This window comes from Neolamprologus multifasciatus, chromosome 14 (assembly GCF_963576455.1).
Source record: "Neolamprologus multifasciatus chromosome 14, fNeoMul1.2, whole genome shotgun sequence".
NCBI classification, from domain to species: Eukaryota; Metazoa; Chordata; class Actinopteri; order Cichliformes; family Cichlidae; genus Neolamprologus; species Neolamprologus multifasciatus.
Window position 1 is genome coordinate 7,650,015 of NC_140452.1, and position 16,872 is coordinate 7,666,886.

A 16,872-nucleotide genomic window follows, 5' to 3' on the forward strand; every position below is an offset into this window, starting at 1 on the left:
TACACACATAAACACAAAACATCATATAGATCAAAGAAAGTACACAGCCAGAGCTTTTATCAACTTCAATTCAATTCAATTTGATTCAACTCAATTTTATTTATATAGCACCAAATCACAAAAAAGTTGCCTCAAGGACTTTATATTGTAAGGTAGACCCTACAATAATACATTGAAACTTGAAACCTGAAAAAAGCTTTTGATGCAATTGACTAGATATTATTTAATAAATTTAAAATGCCATTAGAGAGGTGAATAGTTATTTAAACAACAAGCAACTAATTATGAAGATGGGTAAACATTCATCAAAATGTTTGAGCACTGGTTGTGAAGGCCCACTTGGGTAAATATTGGGCCCAAAACTCACGATCTTGTATAAAATGATGTAGAGCATTAGATATATCACAGTTCAATTTATTTTATGTCATGGAGAGCATAAACAGCACTTTTTGGAGATCCTCACAAAATTTGACTAAACTAGAATGATTGTTAGATAAAAGAAATTATCACTGATTTTAAGCAAAACAAAATTTATGATAATTGGAAATTCTAGAACAGGCATGGATGTAAATGTGATGATAAACAGAGATAGAGAGTATACCAGATTTTTTGTAGACTATAAAATCAACTGGAAACGTCAAATAAAATATGTACAATCAAAATGGTCTAGAAGCATTTGTTAAATTATTTAAATCATAAATCACTTCATATACTTTACTGTTCTCTTATATTGTCAAAGTTACATCTTTGTGTAGAAGGGGTGTGCAGAGACAGTTGCTTTATGATAGTGCTGTTTAGGATTTAAGGGAGAGAGAGCTTCATTTTAGGATGTTTTAATTTGTATTTTTTTTTTTAGATTTTTTAGATTTTATTTATTGATAAAATAAATAAAATCTAAGTAAGTAGTACTTTACACTAAGTAAAAGGACAAAAAGGACTATTTGATCCCCATGAACGAGGGCTTGATGGAAAAACGCTTGTTGGCAATCACAGTAGTACAATGTTTATTGTAGTCAGTCACCAGGTTTGCACACATGTCATGAGGGATTTTGCCCTACTTCTCTTTACAGGAATTCTTTAAATCCTTTAGGTTCAAAGGTTTCAGAGCCCTCCACAGATTTTCTATGTTACTTAGGTCTGAAGAGTGGCTAAGACATTTCATGAGTAACCAGATGCACCCATGCATCATATCTTTCTGAGTTGAAAAACAGCCCAAAATATGTTTTCAGAGCCATGCTTGAATATGGGGGTGGTGTCCTTTGGGTCATACTCAGCATTTCTCTTCTCAAAGCGGTTCAAGTTGATACCAAAGAACTCAATTTGGGTTTCATATTAAGACAACTCTTTTTCCCAAGCCTTTTCTGAATAATTTAGGTCTCCATTGGCAAACTCACCAGTGTTTGCCAGTGAATGGTTCAGAATCCCCATGGATGAACTTAAGCAAGTGGCTGGGGAGAGGAAGGTCTTGCTTTCTATGCTGACTGTTGCGCACCATGCTGGCTTCTGACAAACATTGGGTGGTTGGTTGGATGGTGCTCTATGTAAAGGGACAACTACATACCTTCAGTTTAATTATCTCCCCTTACCTGAAATCAAATATGCTACCTCATACCCACAGAATGACACCCTTATCTTCTGTTCCTCTTGTGCTGGGTGGCATGTGGCTTAAAGTTGAAGATCTAGTTTCACCTGACCCTCCAGCTTCTTAATCAGGTGCCACTCAGGCCATGGTCAACCTTTCTGCTTTAAAATTGTATCATCTCTCCTGCCTTCCCACTGCATTTGGGAAAATCACTGTCCTTTTTTAAATACATATTGCTGAGTTACTCAGGTCTGTCTGTGCTGCTGCTGCCCCAAAACTGTGAATGTGTTTTTATTGTCTGAGCTAGCTAGCCAGAAAACAGTGTATCCTGGGTCTAGGGTTGCCAACCGTCCCTTAAAAAACGGAATCGTCCCGTATTTAGAAACAAAAGTACACGTCCCGTATTGAGCTAATAAGGGACGCACTTTGTCCCGTAATACAGTGAGAATCAAAAGTAGTCTATAAGTTTTAATGTAATTAACGCTTTGTTTGAAACCATAATTCCCAGCCCCGCCCCTGCTTTGTGACCAATGAGCTGACAGCACACTTATGACAATTCGAGTATGACAATTCAGATTACCGCTCATCTCATTGGTTGAGGAAAGGTCGCTTGCGGAGAAAATACCGGAAGACAACAGATGACCACAACAAAAAGCATGGCCAACAGGGAAATAAACGCCGACACTGCGGTGCAAGTCTCAGACGACAGTACACCTGAAGCTGGGCAAACACTGCGATTTTCAAACTGCACGATTGGCTCGCATGGGTTATAAGTTCGTAGGTCACGATGCAGGGTCTCACACTATACCGCCCGATGCTCTGATGCGACCTGAGTCACACTGTGCCTCCATAAAATGAAGGTCATAACAGAAAATCTGTCGCTCGCTCTCCCTCTCTGTCTTTCACTCACACAGACACACACCGCCATCAACATTGCTAAATTACTAATGACAAACATGATCAGGCAGCTGTGATTGAGCAGCAATGTAAATCCAACTATTTTCACGGTTGTTGTGGTCGTGATAATTTGGTGATGCCACATCGAAAAGGCTCGGATGAGCTTTCCAAAGTTCTACAAGTTGTGCCTCCATCGCTTGTGTCCAGATCACACGCCGCACAGCCGTGCTGCTCCGTCTTTTTCACCGACGTTTACGTGTTTGCGTGTGAGCAGTGTGAGCGGCTGCGGTGACACCCTCACGAGCGATTGATGATCGGGAGCTGGTCGTGAGGTGTTAATCGCTTCTCGTTACCCCACGTATACTACACTATGCACGATGAAGGCCAAAATCGGGCCGATCACGACTCAAAAATCGGCTCAAAATGGGCCAAAAATCGCACAGTGTGAGCCAGGCATTAGACCAGCAATGTTTGTGCCTCTCAGAGAAAGAAAAAAAGGCTGCAAAAGTGCAGGGAAGAATGGGAAAAGGAAAACACCTGGCTGGAAAAGTTCACGATAACACCTATAAAGCGCACTGCGCTGTGTGCCGGCGCACTTTTTCCATAGGCATGCTTCTAATGGTGGGCACATGAAGAACATGAGGGGCGTGAAAGCTCGGGGAACCCTTAACCAATTTTTGTCTACCAGGCCACGGCAGAACCAGATATGGTAAACACTGGTTTGTTTGTTTTTAAACCCTCTGGTTAAGGTTAAAATGGGCATGTGCAGTGAATATCAGCGCTATGTGGCCAGAAGTGTGATAATATAATTTATTTTGTGTAATAAACAACTGCAAGGATAGATGATTACAACAAATAGATGAGTAATACATAAAAGTAATACATAGATGAATAATGATGATGAGTTATGATGCGTAATCATGGGAACAAGTGGGTTTACAAACGGGAGCAAAAGCTGAAATAATGCCTCTGCTGAAGCCAATTGCACTAAATGCACTAAATGTGCACTGTTACAAGAATATTTTTCTTTCTATTATTTTCTATTAATTTATATAATTTTAAGTTAAGCAGGACAGAGTTCTTTTAAAGAAAGATTTACTTTTATTATCAAAAGTTAAGCATGACAGGCTTCTGTTTAAGAAAGAGACCTGTTTTATTGTGTTAATGTTGTCATTTTGAGCTAAAAATAAATGGCTAAATGATTTTTGTTTCCCATGTGTTGATATCACAAAGGATACGCATCTACTTAAATCAAATTCAAGTCAAATGGTTAAAAAAAATAATTTCACACACAAAAAAAGAGCTAAAAAATTCACCACACTGGGAAGGGTGAAGACAACTGGGTCGCCCGGCCCTGGCCACGAGGTGTCCCTTATTTATTTCTCAGGGAGTTGGCAACCCTACCTGGGTCTGTTTCTGATACATGAGCTAGCCTCCCCTGTGACTGGGTGTAGCAGTTTTCCTGCTACCAGTTCATCATAACCTTTTCTTATGTACTGGCTGCTGCTGAATTTGGGCTTTCTTTGAGCTAATCATCATAGCATGAGTTTCTGTGCTTGAGCTAGCCCCAAGATAATCTAGAACAGCAGTCCCCAACCCCTGGGCCACAGATTGGTACTGGTTCGTGAGTTGTTTGGTACCAGGCCGCGAGAGCTGAGGCTTGGGTGTGAAATTTATTTTTATTTTTAATTTATAGCTAACAAGTTAACAATAGTCGTTTTATTGTTAACTCGGTTTCCCTGGGTCTTTTCCTGTGTTGTAGTTGTGTGTCTTAATTTTAAAGAAATATTGACCATAGTGACCAGACAGCATTAAGGGGCAGAGAGGAGGATGTTACTCTCAATGTTGTTGCCACATTTCACTGCTAATAAAGTTATACAATTAAACAGTGTATTTGAGTTTATTATAATATTTACAACATACCACAGTTTTTGCCTTGTCATTTTATTTTGTTGTATTCATCCGCGACACCTTAAAGGCCGGTCCGTGAAAATATTGTCTGACATTAAACCGGTCCATGGTGGAAAGAAGGTTGGGGACCGCTGATCTAAAATACAGCAGCCCACAATATTTCAGGTTTAGGATGTGGTGTTGCTGTCTTCCATCCACACTTCATTTCAAACATTAGAACCTGAGCTGACTGACATCATCTTTATACCTTGTATTTGATCTTAGCGGTCTGGCCACTTTTCAGCCTCATTTACTCTTCCTGTCATTTTGGCTTTAGGGCAGGCAGGATGTAGGACCCAAATGCAGGGCAGGACTTACGACACGTAAGGATGAACTAAAGGAGGCAGCTTTTATTGCCCTATAAAAAAACTTGAATATAAAATACACGAAAGAAAACATGACTGGAAATTAGAAAACTAGGAACGAGTAGTAGAGAGTAGAGGAGTTGTCGAGTAACAACGGAAACTAGGAGCTCGGACGAAACACACAGCACAGAAAGGGTAATGACGCAACAATGGACAGTTGAAAACACAGGGCTTAAATACACCAGGGAGTGGCGAGGGAATGGGAAACAGGAGGGAAACACAGATGAGACTAATCTGACATAACAAGATAGGGAGGAAGCAAAACTGAAAACACTGAACACAGTGCATGAGACCATCAAAGTAAAACAGGAAATACAAGAAAGTCATGGAAATGTAGACTTGACAAGGAGACATGGCTGACACGGAAGACAGAGCGAACATAGAACATGAAACGTGGAATACAGTGAAAGCGAGGTAACAGAAACCTAAGGACTAGAAACTAAGAATATAACATAAGCAGAAAACAATAATGAGAATCAAAACCATGAAAACCAACAAATCCAAATATATAACTAATCAAAACACACTGGGTCCCAGACCCAGTTCTGTGACACTTCCGGGTTTGAAGCTGGGCTACAGAACTACTGAGTTCACTTTCGATCCTTGCCACCAGGGTGATTCCCATTCACCAGGTCACCAGGTCTTCCTCACTGGGGTCACCCCACTAAAAAGATCTGCCTTCTCTGCTGGCCACAAGTTTAACCCCGTGAATGGACGTGTCCATCACCTATATGTAACTCTGCCTTCACATCAGGCCACTTACCTACTCTAGTTGGCTGTGGGCCTTTCTACTACTTGACCGCTCGAGAAACACTGTTCTCTGTACTGGCCACAAGTGTTGCCTCCAGAGCTTAAAAATCAGCCATCTGTTGACGGTTTCTGCAGCACTCAACACCTTGGCTACCTGAGTGCATCTGCTTTGGCCCTGACGAGTAGAAAACACCTTTTAACACCCTGCTAGGGTATTTCGAATATCTGTTGGACTTTTGTCCATTTGTTGTGGACTTTGGCCTTACCAATGCCTCCGCTGATATCCAGGCTCTAGTAAGAGAGACTTTCTCAACTTGTTCTTTTTTGTCTATTTTGACAACATCCTGATTTTCTTCTGGACTCTGGCAGAGCATTGGACCCATATTCGGAGTGTTTTAAAGCGGCTCCTGAAAAATCAACTCTATGTGAAAGCTGAAAAGTGCGAGTTTTCACCACTTTTCTTTTTCTTGGCTTCATTCTATCAGGAGGGCAGGTGAAGACAGACCTGGCTAAGCTACAGGCAATCACTGAGTTGCCCGTCGCGGACACACGGAAACAGCTTCAATGACTCTTGGGGTTCTCCAATTTTAACCATCGATACATCCGGGAATATAGTAAACTCACCTGTCCCAAGGTGCCATATGTTCGTTCCACAGATGCAGATGGAGCACAGTTTTACAAGAAAGATAAGTTACTGAAAAAGTGCTTGTGCTTTAAGTGCTTTGGCACTCTTTGGCAATATTGTAGGCAATGTTAAACTTAATCGTCATCTCGGCCTCCTCTGACGACCTATTTACTGCTGCCTGCCGATTCGTGGTATCTGCCAGCCTGCCTATCTAGTTAATTTTGTATTCCCAGTTTAGTTAAGGTTGTTTTTCCGTGTGTTCAGCAATACAGCTGTTTTTGAATTTACTTTTCAATTGCCTGACGAGTCTGCATTTGGGTCCAATTCTGTTTGCCGCATACAGTTTATGACAGAGGATCGCGACAACACAATAGACCCAGCAGTTCACAATCCCTCCACTGAGCTCCAGGAGGACCTTATTTACATGGTGGAGTTTCTGTGTCAGGAGTAGTTAGCAATCCCTATTGAGCAATACCAGTAGGAGATAGCTCTTCCTTTAAAGAGGATCTTCCTTTATTAAAGAGGATGATTTCAGGACTTCCGTGGTTAGATGCAGTTTGTTACATCCTCTTATTCAGGACTTCCTCATCACTACCATGCACATTCGCCCACAGCAGCAGCCGCAGCACGGCGTGCCAGAGGATTTTCAGCCTGGCCCACCGGAGGATTCGGGGCACAACCCTCCGGAGGATTTGTGGCCCAATTCGCCTCCTCACCCTTCCTGGAGGAAGTGGCGTTCACACCACCATCATGCTGAGAAAACCCCGTTGGTGAGTGAAAGTGACTGTTTTTGTCATGCTCAGCCTGAGCATTTTGATTTTGGACCAACCACTGCTAAGCTAACAGGGTCAGAGACTGATTGTTTTGTTGCTGTGCCACTCAACCCCGTTCTCCTAGTTGTTCCTAGAGACTGCTAACCACGATGCTCCTCTTAGTGACTGTTTTGTGTTTCCACCTGTTCTGTCAACTGAAGTCTCTGGTGTTGCTCATTCGATCTTTCAATAGACTAATGTTAAGGTCAGTGGGGAGACAGCCTCAACTTCTAAGTTTCCCCCTAAATTTCCCCCAGTGAGATCTGATCTGTTTTCAAATTATTGTTCATTTAATTTTTTGAGCAGTGTAATACTCTGTTTATTGACACATTAGCAGCATCAAATAAAGAGCATCAGGTACTATGTCATCACCATTGATTCAGTGAAATTCAAGGCTACAAACCCCTTTTCGTCATTTAAAGCTATTGCTTATTATTATCACACTGTCAAGCTGTCTTGCGTTTATGACCTTGCGTCTTGTGCACAGGAAGCATTGTCTGTCCCTTCCAATGAGATCTAAGTTTAGATAATGTATTTTACTAGCTGATTAAGCTCAGAAACCTCAGCTATGAGAATGCCCCCTAGCCATATCACAGTAGGGGGAGGTAATTAAATATAGGTACTTTCTCCATTTATATTAAAAAGGTTCATTCTTAAAAAGCCAGGCTAGGTTTTTTTTTTAAGTATTTGCACTGTATATTTAGTTGTTAAGATGTAAGGATGAAAACAACACTTTTCATTGTAAACAGTGATTATTAAGGGTGGATTTCAATAATCGATTTCCTGATTCAAAGTGATTTTAGCTTGATATTTTAGCAATATTGATTAATTATATCCTGAATTGATTTTTAAATATAAATGTATTTAAACCCCAGAATCTCAGGTTAAAGCTCACAATTATTTCAACAACCACCAAACAGCTAAAACAGCAAATGAGAGCAGATAAAGCTCTTTAGCTCGTCTCACCTGACAGCACGTAAACAGACACACCATCTGGGCTGAAAGCCGACATCTCACAGATTCTGTAGCTCTCTCGTGATGTGGTATGAGTCATTGACTAGGAAAAGAAGCTAATGATCTCTTGTTAAGAACAGAAAATGGAATGGGAATTTATTGTTCTGCACTGTTTATGAGGATTGTTTTTTTAACTGCTAGAAAGGATTCTGGAGAACCACTGATGGTGAGTCCCACCCAAATGAGATCCTGGATGATCGTGAAATGGTGTACCAAGCCATGCAATCAGAATATGGGAATTCTCAGAAGAACTGATTCAAGCAATAACTTGGATTTCAGTTATGCCTTATGCACTATTAGTCCTACCCAGGTAGTAGACAATAGGGTCTGGACATTGACACGTCCCTAACAGTATGACTGCTTGGGTTTCAACAAACTTTAAAGGACAATTCAGATTGGAATCTTCTAACTTTAGGATGGGAAGACTTTAATTTGTTTTATTCATTTAAGAGAGCTTCAGCAAAGTCCAAAACAAACTTTTCATTTTTTTTTCATCTATTCACCCAAAAAAGCACTATTATTGTGCAAACTTGGTTGATTGTGATTGTATGTGTTTATGAGTTGTACTGAGGCAATAAAAGTCCCAGTTGTTCACTTCCAAGTCAACTCCTTTTGTGAGTCACATACATAGACCTAAAAATGCAATACATGTTTTATCTCAATACCAAATAAAGCTAAGGGGGTTTGAGGGAGTGTGCCTGATGGCTGGACCTTAATCAACAGAGACTGGTCAGGTGCAGCTTGAAGAGATAAAAATGGGTCTGCCCTCTTGTGGGGTCGTCTCTTGCAGGAGGCGCCCTAGGGAGGAGCTGGACTGTGTCCCCATCTTAGAACTCTACTAGACTTCGGCACTCCCATAAAAAATGACAGTGGATATGGGTTATGATTAGAAGGAACATAAATTTATCTAAACCAAGAGTGGTCCCTTTACCCTCCTTCGCTTTCATATATTTTTTGTTGCCCACTCAACTATTGTGTTTTCTGTTTCAATTCAAATATGGATAGAAGTTTTTAATATGGCCTTGTTGAGACATTAAGCATGAATTCTTGGTATTCTTCTTTTAAGTCCCTTGATTGGTAAGGTTGCTTGAAGCAATCTCAAATGAAAAGTATGCTCCGCCTTCTTCTCTGATGGGTGGTGTGAAAAACTAAACAACACAGCATGTCAATAAAAGGGAATGGCAAACAATAAAACTTAATGACTGGTGTAAAAAATGCAGAAAGCCGCCATGTGCTCATCTTGGCGAAACAATTTAGTCATGCTTGTTTTACTGAATTCCTGTGTTACTTCTAATGTATCATCTCCTCAGTTTTCTTTTTCCTGTCAGCTACAGGGACAGTTTCATCTAAATGAAATGCACAAGACTGGAGATGTGGTTCTGGGGGGACTGTTTCAAGTCCACTTTTCAAGTGTTCCTGATCTGTCTTTTACCTCACAGCCACAACAGCCTACTTGCCATGGGTAACTATGACAGGGAAAAAAACTACAAAAAAAAAAAAATAGAAAAAGAAAAAGAAAACTATCAAACTTAATTCAAAGAAAATATTTTGTATCTGAAATAACTATGCCATTCAGAAAAAAATGCATGTATCTTGAAAAATGCAGCTGCTTTTATTAATGTTAAACAATACATTTAATTGTAATTGTTGAAGTTTTTTTTAATTGCTCATAATATTAGTAATTTTGCAACATATGTTACATTTTAAAAATCTTGTTGTTTATTCAATAATAACTTTTTCTTGTCTTAGTGTGTATGTCCTAGGATTTAAGCTTGCACAGACCATGGCCTTTGCTATTGATGAGATCAACAGAAACACAAACCTGCTCCCTAATGTGACTCTGGGATACACTCTTTATGATAACTGCCTTGAACTTGGAATTGGATTCCGTGGAGCATTGTCATTAGCCAGTGGTCAAGAGGATCAAATTGTAGTAGATGATACATGTGTTGGAAATCCTCCAGTTGTAGGGATTGTGGGTGATTCATCTTCTACAAATTCAATTGCAATCTCCAACGTCTTAGGTTTGTACAGAGTACCTATGGTAAGTATTCTGCTTGACCATGTGACTGTTTTCATGGATTAGTTTGATATAATTGAAAATGTCATGTCATGATGACAAAGTTACGATATTTCTACGTGGATAGCTCTCCAATATACAGTCTGTATCTTTCACAGGTGAGTTATTTTGCCACGTGTTCCTGCCTGAGTGACCGTCAAAAGTATCCATCCTTCTTTAGAACGATCCCAAGTGATGCTTTCCAGGTGAAAATTTGTCACCAAAATAACAATGGAAACACAAATTTTTTGAAGAAGACAATATTTGTGTAAAGGGGGAGAACACAAAAGGATATCAAAATGTTGGAAATGATAATATAATTATTTTTAACAACTACACTCTATTTCTGTATTATCTCCGAGAAAAAAGCTAAATTGCACATAATACACTGAATAGTTTTTTTTTTAAATCTTTTTAATGCCCTTACCCTTTCATCTGTATTCACTTAGGTACGTGCAATGATTCAGATTCTAAAGCACTTCAGCTGGACTTGGGCAGGTCTGCTTGTGATTGATGATGATTATGGGCTTCATGCAGCCAGATCCTTTCAGTCTGAGCTGAGTGTGTCTGGTGAAGGTTGCCTGGCCTACACTGAGGTTTTACCCTGGGACAAAGACACAGATGAACTCAGGAGGATTGTTGATGTGATGAAAAAATCCACAGCTCGAGTTGTCATTGTCTTTGAAATTCCTAGTCGTATGATAAGCCTGATGGAAGAGGTTTGGCTTTAAAACACTTTAATTATTACTAGTTACAAAAGTCTGAATCACCATATCATGTAAAACACGTATTACATCATTATTTGAATTGGTACTGAAAATAATTACATAAATTTTATCTACAATAGCTGCTTCATTGGCATAATAATGCTACTAAAGAAGTTCTACTTATAGTATCATTTCATAGATTTGGTCTAATTTAATTCACAGGTAGTAAGGCAAAATGTTACTGGCCTACAATGGATAGCCAGTGAAGCCTGGGCAGAATCTGCTGTGCTCCAAACACCTCACTTTATGCCATACCTGGGTGGTACACTGGGAATCACCATTCGTCGAGGAGAAATACCAGGGCTCAGGGAATTCCTGTTACAAATACGTCCTGATCTATATCACAACAGTAGCTACGGAAATAGCATGGTGAGAGTTGAACCCTTTCAATCAATCAAATCAATCAATCAATCAAGGCTTTATTCGTCACGTGCAGTTTGCCCTGCAGTGAAATAGGACCCCCCCCCCCCCCCCCCCCCCGACCTTACACACACAACACAGACACCACATGAGGATAAAGGTCGGAGATCAGTAGTGTTACAGAAAAAAAAAAAACACTGAAATATACACTACAATGGGAAAGTACAAGAGAGACCTCTACTCATGCTGGGCTCCTGGGAGGACAGCATGAGAACTGGAAACAAAAAAACTCCTCTGCACAAAAAAGCACATAAATGTCCACAACACAACATTATGGAACACGTGACAAGCCACAGGGTCGGGTGGGGGGGGGTGAGGAGCAATCCGAAGCAAACACAGCAGCCATCCTGCCCAGCGCTACCATTCCAGCGTTCCCAGGAGGCAACAAGCATCGAAGGCGTTTGGAAAGGGAGGGGGGATGAGTGTGTGCATATCAGTGTATCTGTATGTGTGTGCGTGTCCAGAGTTCAGCTGAGAAAGTGTCCTTTGCCCTGCTAGGCTAAGTAAACAGTCTTCCAGCCAACCCAGGTGGCCTCGCATGGAATGGGAAGGAACAGACTAAACACAGTCGTTATCAGGGTGTTTTTGTTCGGCTCCAGTCTTGCGACTGCAGCTGGCTCCGAAAGGGTATCCGCATGAAGTGATGGTGCTTTTTACTTAAGTGCGAACAGCTCATAGTGATAGTGATAGTCACAACAAATATATATTTTCATCACGTGTAGCAAATAATTTTCAATATATTTCAGGTGAATCAGTTTTGGGAATTTACATTTCAGTGCAGATTTGCACCAGCTCCAGCAGGCTGGGTGGAAGGTGGGGGTGCACTATGCACTGGACAGGAAGATCTAGGAAATGTTGACACTGAGTACTTGGACATTTCCAACTTGAGGCCTGAGTATAATGTGTACAAAGCCGTTTATGCTCTTGCACATTCCCTTGATGATATGCTGCGGTGCAAGCCAGGAAGAGGGCCTTTTAGTGGGGACAGCTGTGCCACTTTACAGTCACTGGAGCCTTGGCAGGTGTGATATAATTTTACACACCACTTTGAATAAATCATTTGCTTTATAATTACTTTTGGTGCAAAAAGTAATGTAATTATTCTATATCCTTTTAAACAGCTTGTTTATTACATGGAAAGGGTAAACTTCACCACTCCATGTGGGGATCAAGTGTCATTTGATGAGAATGGTGATGTGGTACCAATTTATGATGTTATTAACTGGTTGTGGCTCCCTGATGGAAGCACTAAAGTTCAAAATGTGGGTGAGGTCAAAAGGACAGCTTTCAAAGGTGAAGAACTCACACTTGATGAAGACAAAATCTTCTGGAACTTTGAATCCAAAAAGGTTAGATATGTTTTTATTTGACAAGTACCTTTTATGACATTTACAGTATATAGAATTGTAGCAGGCAATATTTTTTTTTTTTTTTTTGTCCAATAGCCACCTCGATCAGTATGCAGTGAGAGTTGTCCTCCTGGTACCCACATGGTGAGAAGGAAGGCGGAGCCCGAATGCTGTTTTGACTGCATCCCTTGTTCTGAGGGAAAGATCACTAACAAGAGCAGTAGGTGTTTATCTTTCTGTATGACATATTTGATTTAATTTCTGTGAAATATAGGATGCATTTCACCATCAACCCCTCTTTGTCAGGCTCGTTGGAGTGCACCAGTTGTCCAGAGGATTTTTGGTCAAACCCCAAGCGTGATCTATGCATTCCTAAGAAGACAGAGTTTCTTTCCTATCATGACCCTTTGGGTATTTGTTTGACAACAACCTCTTTACTGGGAACATTTATATGTGTTGTTGTTCTGGGGATCTTTATCTGCCATCGCACAACACCTATAATACGTGCCAACAATTCAGAACTTAGTTTCCAGCTATTAATGTCACTTAAGTTGTGTTTCCTGTGTTCACTTTTGTTCATTGGACGACCCAGGATGTGGACATGCCAACTCAGGCATGCAGCATTTGGGATCAGCTTTGTGCTGTGTGTCTCATGCATCCTGGTAAAAACCATGGTTGTTCTGGCTGTGTTCAAAGCCTCCAAGCCAGGAGGGGGAACCAGGCTGAAGTGGTTTGGTGCAATGCAGCAGAGAGGAACAGTTCTGTTTCTTACATCTATTCAGGCAGCCATCTGCACTACCTGGCTTGTCTCTTCCTCTCCAACTCCACATAAAAACACCCAATACCACAATGACAAGATTGTTTATGAGTGTGCAGTTGGGTCCACTGTTGGTTTTGCAGTGTTATTGGGCTATATTGGTGTGCTGGCTTTCCTCAGTTTTCTAATTGCATTCCTGGTGAGGAATCTCCCTGATAGTTTTAATGAGGCCAAGCTCATCACATTCAGCATGCTGATCTTCTGTGCTGTGTGGGTGGCCTTTGTTCCTGCTTATATCAGCTCACCAGGAAATCTTGCAGATGCAGTGGAGGTATTTGCCATCCTTGCTTCAAGTTTTGGACTCTTGATCACACTGTTTGGCCCCAAATGTTACATAATCCTGTTGAGACCAGAGATGAACACAAAGAAAGCTGTTATGGGTCGTGGCATTGTGTCATAAAATTTTCAGTTTATGTCAATATATATATGTGTGTGTGTGCATACGTGTGTGTGTGTGTGTGTGTGTGTGTAGGTGTGTGTGTGTGTGTGTGTGTATTGTATATATTGCACAGTATAGACCAAATATTAAATAAAGAATTAATTGAAAAATGTTAAATATTAAAGACAGTTATTCAGTCTTTTTTGCTGTTGTTCTTTTACAATGCAGTTTACATACAAAACAACCAGACTTTTCAAAGATAGGCATTAGCTTTGTTACCTTCCACTCTAAAACTAACTTATTAAGGAAGTTAAATGTAATTGAAATTATTTTAATAAACTGAGCTTTCAAGTTGGATTCATTTAGTAGTTTTACTCTATATTCTTGTATATTTGGTCTGTCTTGACCTGATGGTGATCAAAACCATGCTGATCATTTCACGAAAACAACTCAGGCAGGACTCAAATACAGGTCTCAACTTTCAAGCTTCAGTGCAGTTTGTTCTCAGTTCAAAATGTGCGACAATCAGAACTTAAGAGTAGTGACAATGCCAGGCTCCCAGACACACAAAGCTCTCCAACACTTTCCTAGAGTGTCTTCCCAAACTTAACATGCTCCTGTGACCAGCCAATTAAGAAGAGGCACTAACAAAGTCATCAGTGACAGATGAGTGGACATCCAGTGTTATGTAGAAACCAAAAGGCAGGAACCTATGAAAAGTCCAGAAAATGCACAAAACTCAAAGTACTCAAAGTACACGGAATACACACTTGCACACACACACACACACACACACACACACAAACAAAGAGATAAGGAGAGAGATGAGGCAGAGAGAGCTAGAAACAACTTCAAGAGGTTTGGTGAAATTGGGTTTCTTTGATTGCATGTGGAGGGGAATGTTCTTTGTGGAAAAACAAACCTTTTGACCTGGTTGATAGGCTGGTGCAGGAGTTCGATTATGATCGACTACATGTTTATTTTGATCTCTGGTTCTCAGGAATTCAGATTAGGTTGCTTTCCATAGATAGCAACACCTGTGGAAATGATACTGTGCTGAGGGCACCATTAGTTCACCCTCAAACAGAGGGGAAGAAAGTAGTTTGGTAGCCAAGGGATGCCTCAAACAGTGACAGACCCGTGGCTGAGGATGTCATCGAGTTATGGCCATATTCCACCTTATTCCCCTCCAGGTGGATTGTATTCTACAGGCAATGCAGCAGAGTACGAATTCTAGCTCCTGTTTTATACGCTGTGTTTCTCTGTGGATGGAAACCAGAGGATAAACTAACCTGAGCTCATGTCCTGAACAGAACTCCTTCCATACTGGAGATGTACCTTGAGGGTCGATATTAGACACGACATCAGTGGGAGTGCCATGAAGTCAGAAGACATGTTTAATGAGGAGCTGGGCTGTTTTGATGATGGACGGAAGCTTCAGGAGAGCAACAAAATGGGCTGCTTTGGAACTCGTGTTTCAGGCTACATGAAACCAAGGTTAGCTTGAAGTGGGAAGAGGACTCAACAAACCTTCTTGCAGGGTGTTGGAAGGTTTATTCTGTGAACAGGCAAGGACATGTTCTCAGATTTCTGTCATTAAAGCAGGTCACCAGAACAGATTGTGAAGAAAAGATTTGGTATGAAAGACACAAAAATCTTGCTGTAAGTACCCAATGAATATTTTTCAAGAGGATGCAGGGCACGTAGAGCTGGTTGGGGTGTCCACCACTTGGATTCGGTTCCTTCCTCTAAGCATCCTCTAAAGACATGATTTCCGATGTTAGAGAGCCAGTGATACAAGATGGAGGTAGGATGGTTTCATCTTCGGGTTTGTTATCCATGGAGGAGAACGGTCTGGACAAAGCATCTGGTTTAATGCTCCAAGTCTGTAGATAATGGAGAAGATAAAGCAAGGAAAGAAAAGGACCCACAAGGTTTGTCATGCATTCATCCTCTCGGGAGTTTGGTCCGTCCAATCCGTGTCCTCAAGCCAGTCTCCACTCAGCCAATTGTAATTCTCCCAGCACCATCTTGATGGTGAGCAACTCCAATCTCCAGTATCACAATTCATTTTTCCCAATGAGAGAAAATAAAATGGTAAATGGCCTCTATTTGTATAGCGCTTTACTAGTCCCTAAGGACCCCAAAGCGCTTTACACATCCAGTCATCCACCCATTCATTCACAAACTGCTGATGGCAAGCTACATTGTAGCCACAGCCACCCTGGGGCGCACTGACAGAGGCGAGGCTGACGGACACTGGCGCCACCGGGCCCTCTGACCACCACCAGTAGGCAACGGGTGAAGTGTCTTGCCCGAGGACATAAAGACCGAGACTGACCAAGCCGGGGCTCGAACCGGCAACCTTCTGATTACAAGGCGACTCTTGAGCCACGATCGGGATGCACATTGCCACTCTAGAATCAGATGCATCCACCTCCATGATAAACTCTTTGGTGTAGTTGGGTGATATAAGGGCAGAAGAAAAATCCTGTTTGAGATCACTGAAGGTTTCTTGGACTGCTGAATTCCACTGAAACGGGACATTAAGTGAGATGAGACTGGTTACAGAACGATCCTGAATGCAACTCTGATAGAAATTTGTGACTCTTAAGAATTTCTGGAGTGTTTTCTATCTGAAGGGACTGGCAAATCCACGACCACCTTGAGCTTTACTAGTTCAGTTGACCTTTTCCTACAATTAAGTCAAGAAAAGAAACTGTGTCTCCGTGGAACACTCCAGCATCACTAATGGCATTTTACTTATGGAGAGTCTCTACAAATGCCAGACAGACACCTGCTCCCTGAATCGCACCCTGACATACCTGACATTTACAGTAATAGAAGCCTATTACATGGTTTCTCTAAAAAATATTTTTGTATAATGTTGTATATTGTATTTTATATAATGTTTTATATTGTAAGCTTGGCAACAGCACATACTTTGTAAATATCACTGGGGATTGTTCTGATGAAATTTGGATACTGGAGCCTGACGCTCAGACAACAACAGGTAGATAGATAGTTGGTCTGAAAACACATACACACACACACAAACTTGCATAACTAACACAGTACACACTGAG

The 16,872-nt window shown here is 41.0% G+C and overlaps 2 protein-coding genes across 2 annotated transcripts; both read left to right on the forward strand.

Moving 5' to 3' along the window:
• Positions 1-9,654: 9,654 nt before the first annotated feature.
• Positions 9,655-10,785, forward strand: LOC146503459 (extracellular calcium-sensing receptor-like). The gene is made up of 3 exons (XM_085131208.1): positions 9,655-10,080; positions 10,206-10,260; positions 10,504-10,785. The coding sequence occupies exons 1-3, from the start codon at positions 9,689-9,691 to the stop codon at positions 10,783-10,785; spliced, it is 729 nt and encodes a 242-aa protein (XP_084987334.1). The 5' UTR covers positions 9,655-9,688.
• A 1,928-nt stretch (positions 10,786-12,713) lies between these two features.
• On the forward strand, positions 12,714-13,841 carry LOC146503460 (vomeronasal type-2 receptor 26-like). Its single transcript, XM_085130838.1, has one exon. It carries the CDS (start codon positions 12,866-12,868, stop codon positions 13,805-13,807), a length of 942 nt encoding a protein of 313 aa, XP_084986964.1. The 5' UTR covers positions 12,714-12,865; the 3' UTR covers positions 13,808-13,841.
• Positions 13,842-16,872: the final 3,031 nt, after the last annotated feature.

Bases quoted from the DNA above. Each gene is read 5' to 3' on its own strand.
- LOC146503459 (XM_085131208.1), top strand. From the start codon at position 9,689: ATGTTACATTTTAAAAATCTTGTTGTTTATTCAATAATAACTTTTTCT. The intron at 10,081-10,205 runs GTTTGATATAAT...TTCCTGCCTGAG, and splicing joins GTGACTGTTTTCATGGATTA to TGACCGTCAAAAGTATCCAT. The intron at 10,261-10,503 runs GTGAAAATTTGT...GTATTCACTTAG, and splicing joins TCCCAAGTGATGCTTTCCAG to GTACGTGCAATGATTCAGAT.
- LOC146503460 (XM_085130838.1), top strand. From the start codon at position 12,866: ATGCATTTCACCATCAACCCCTCTTTGTCAGGCTCGTTGGAGTGCACC.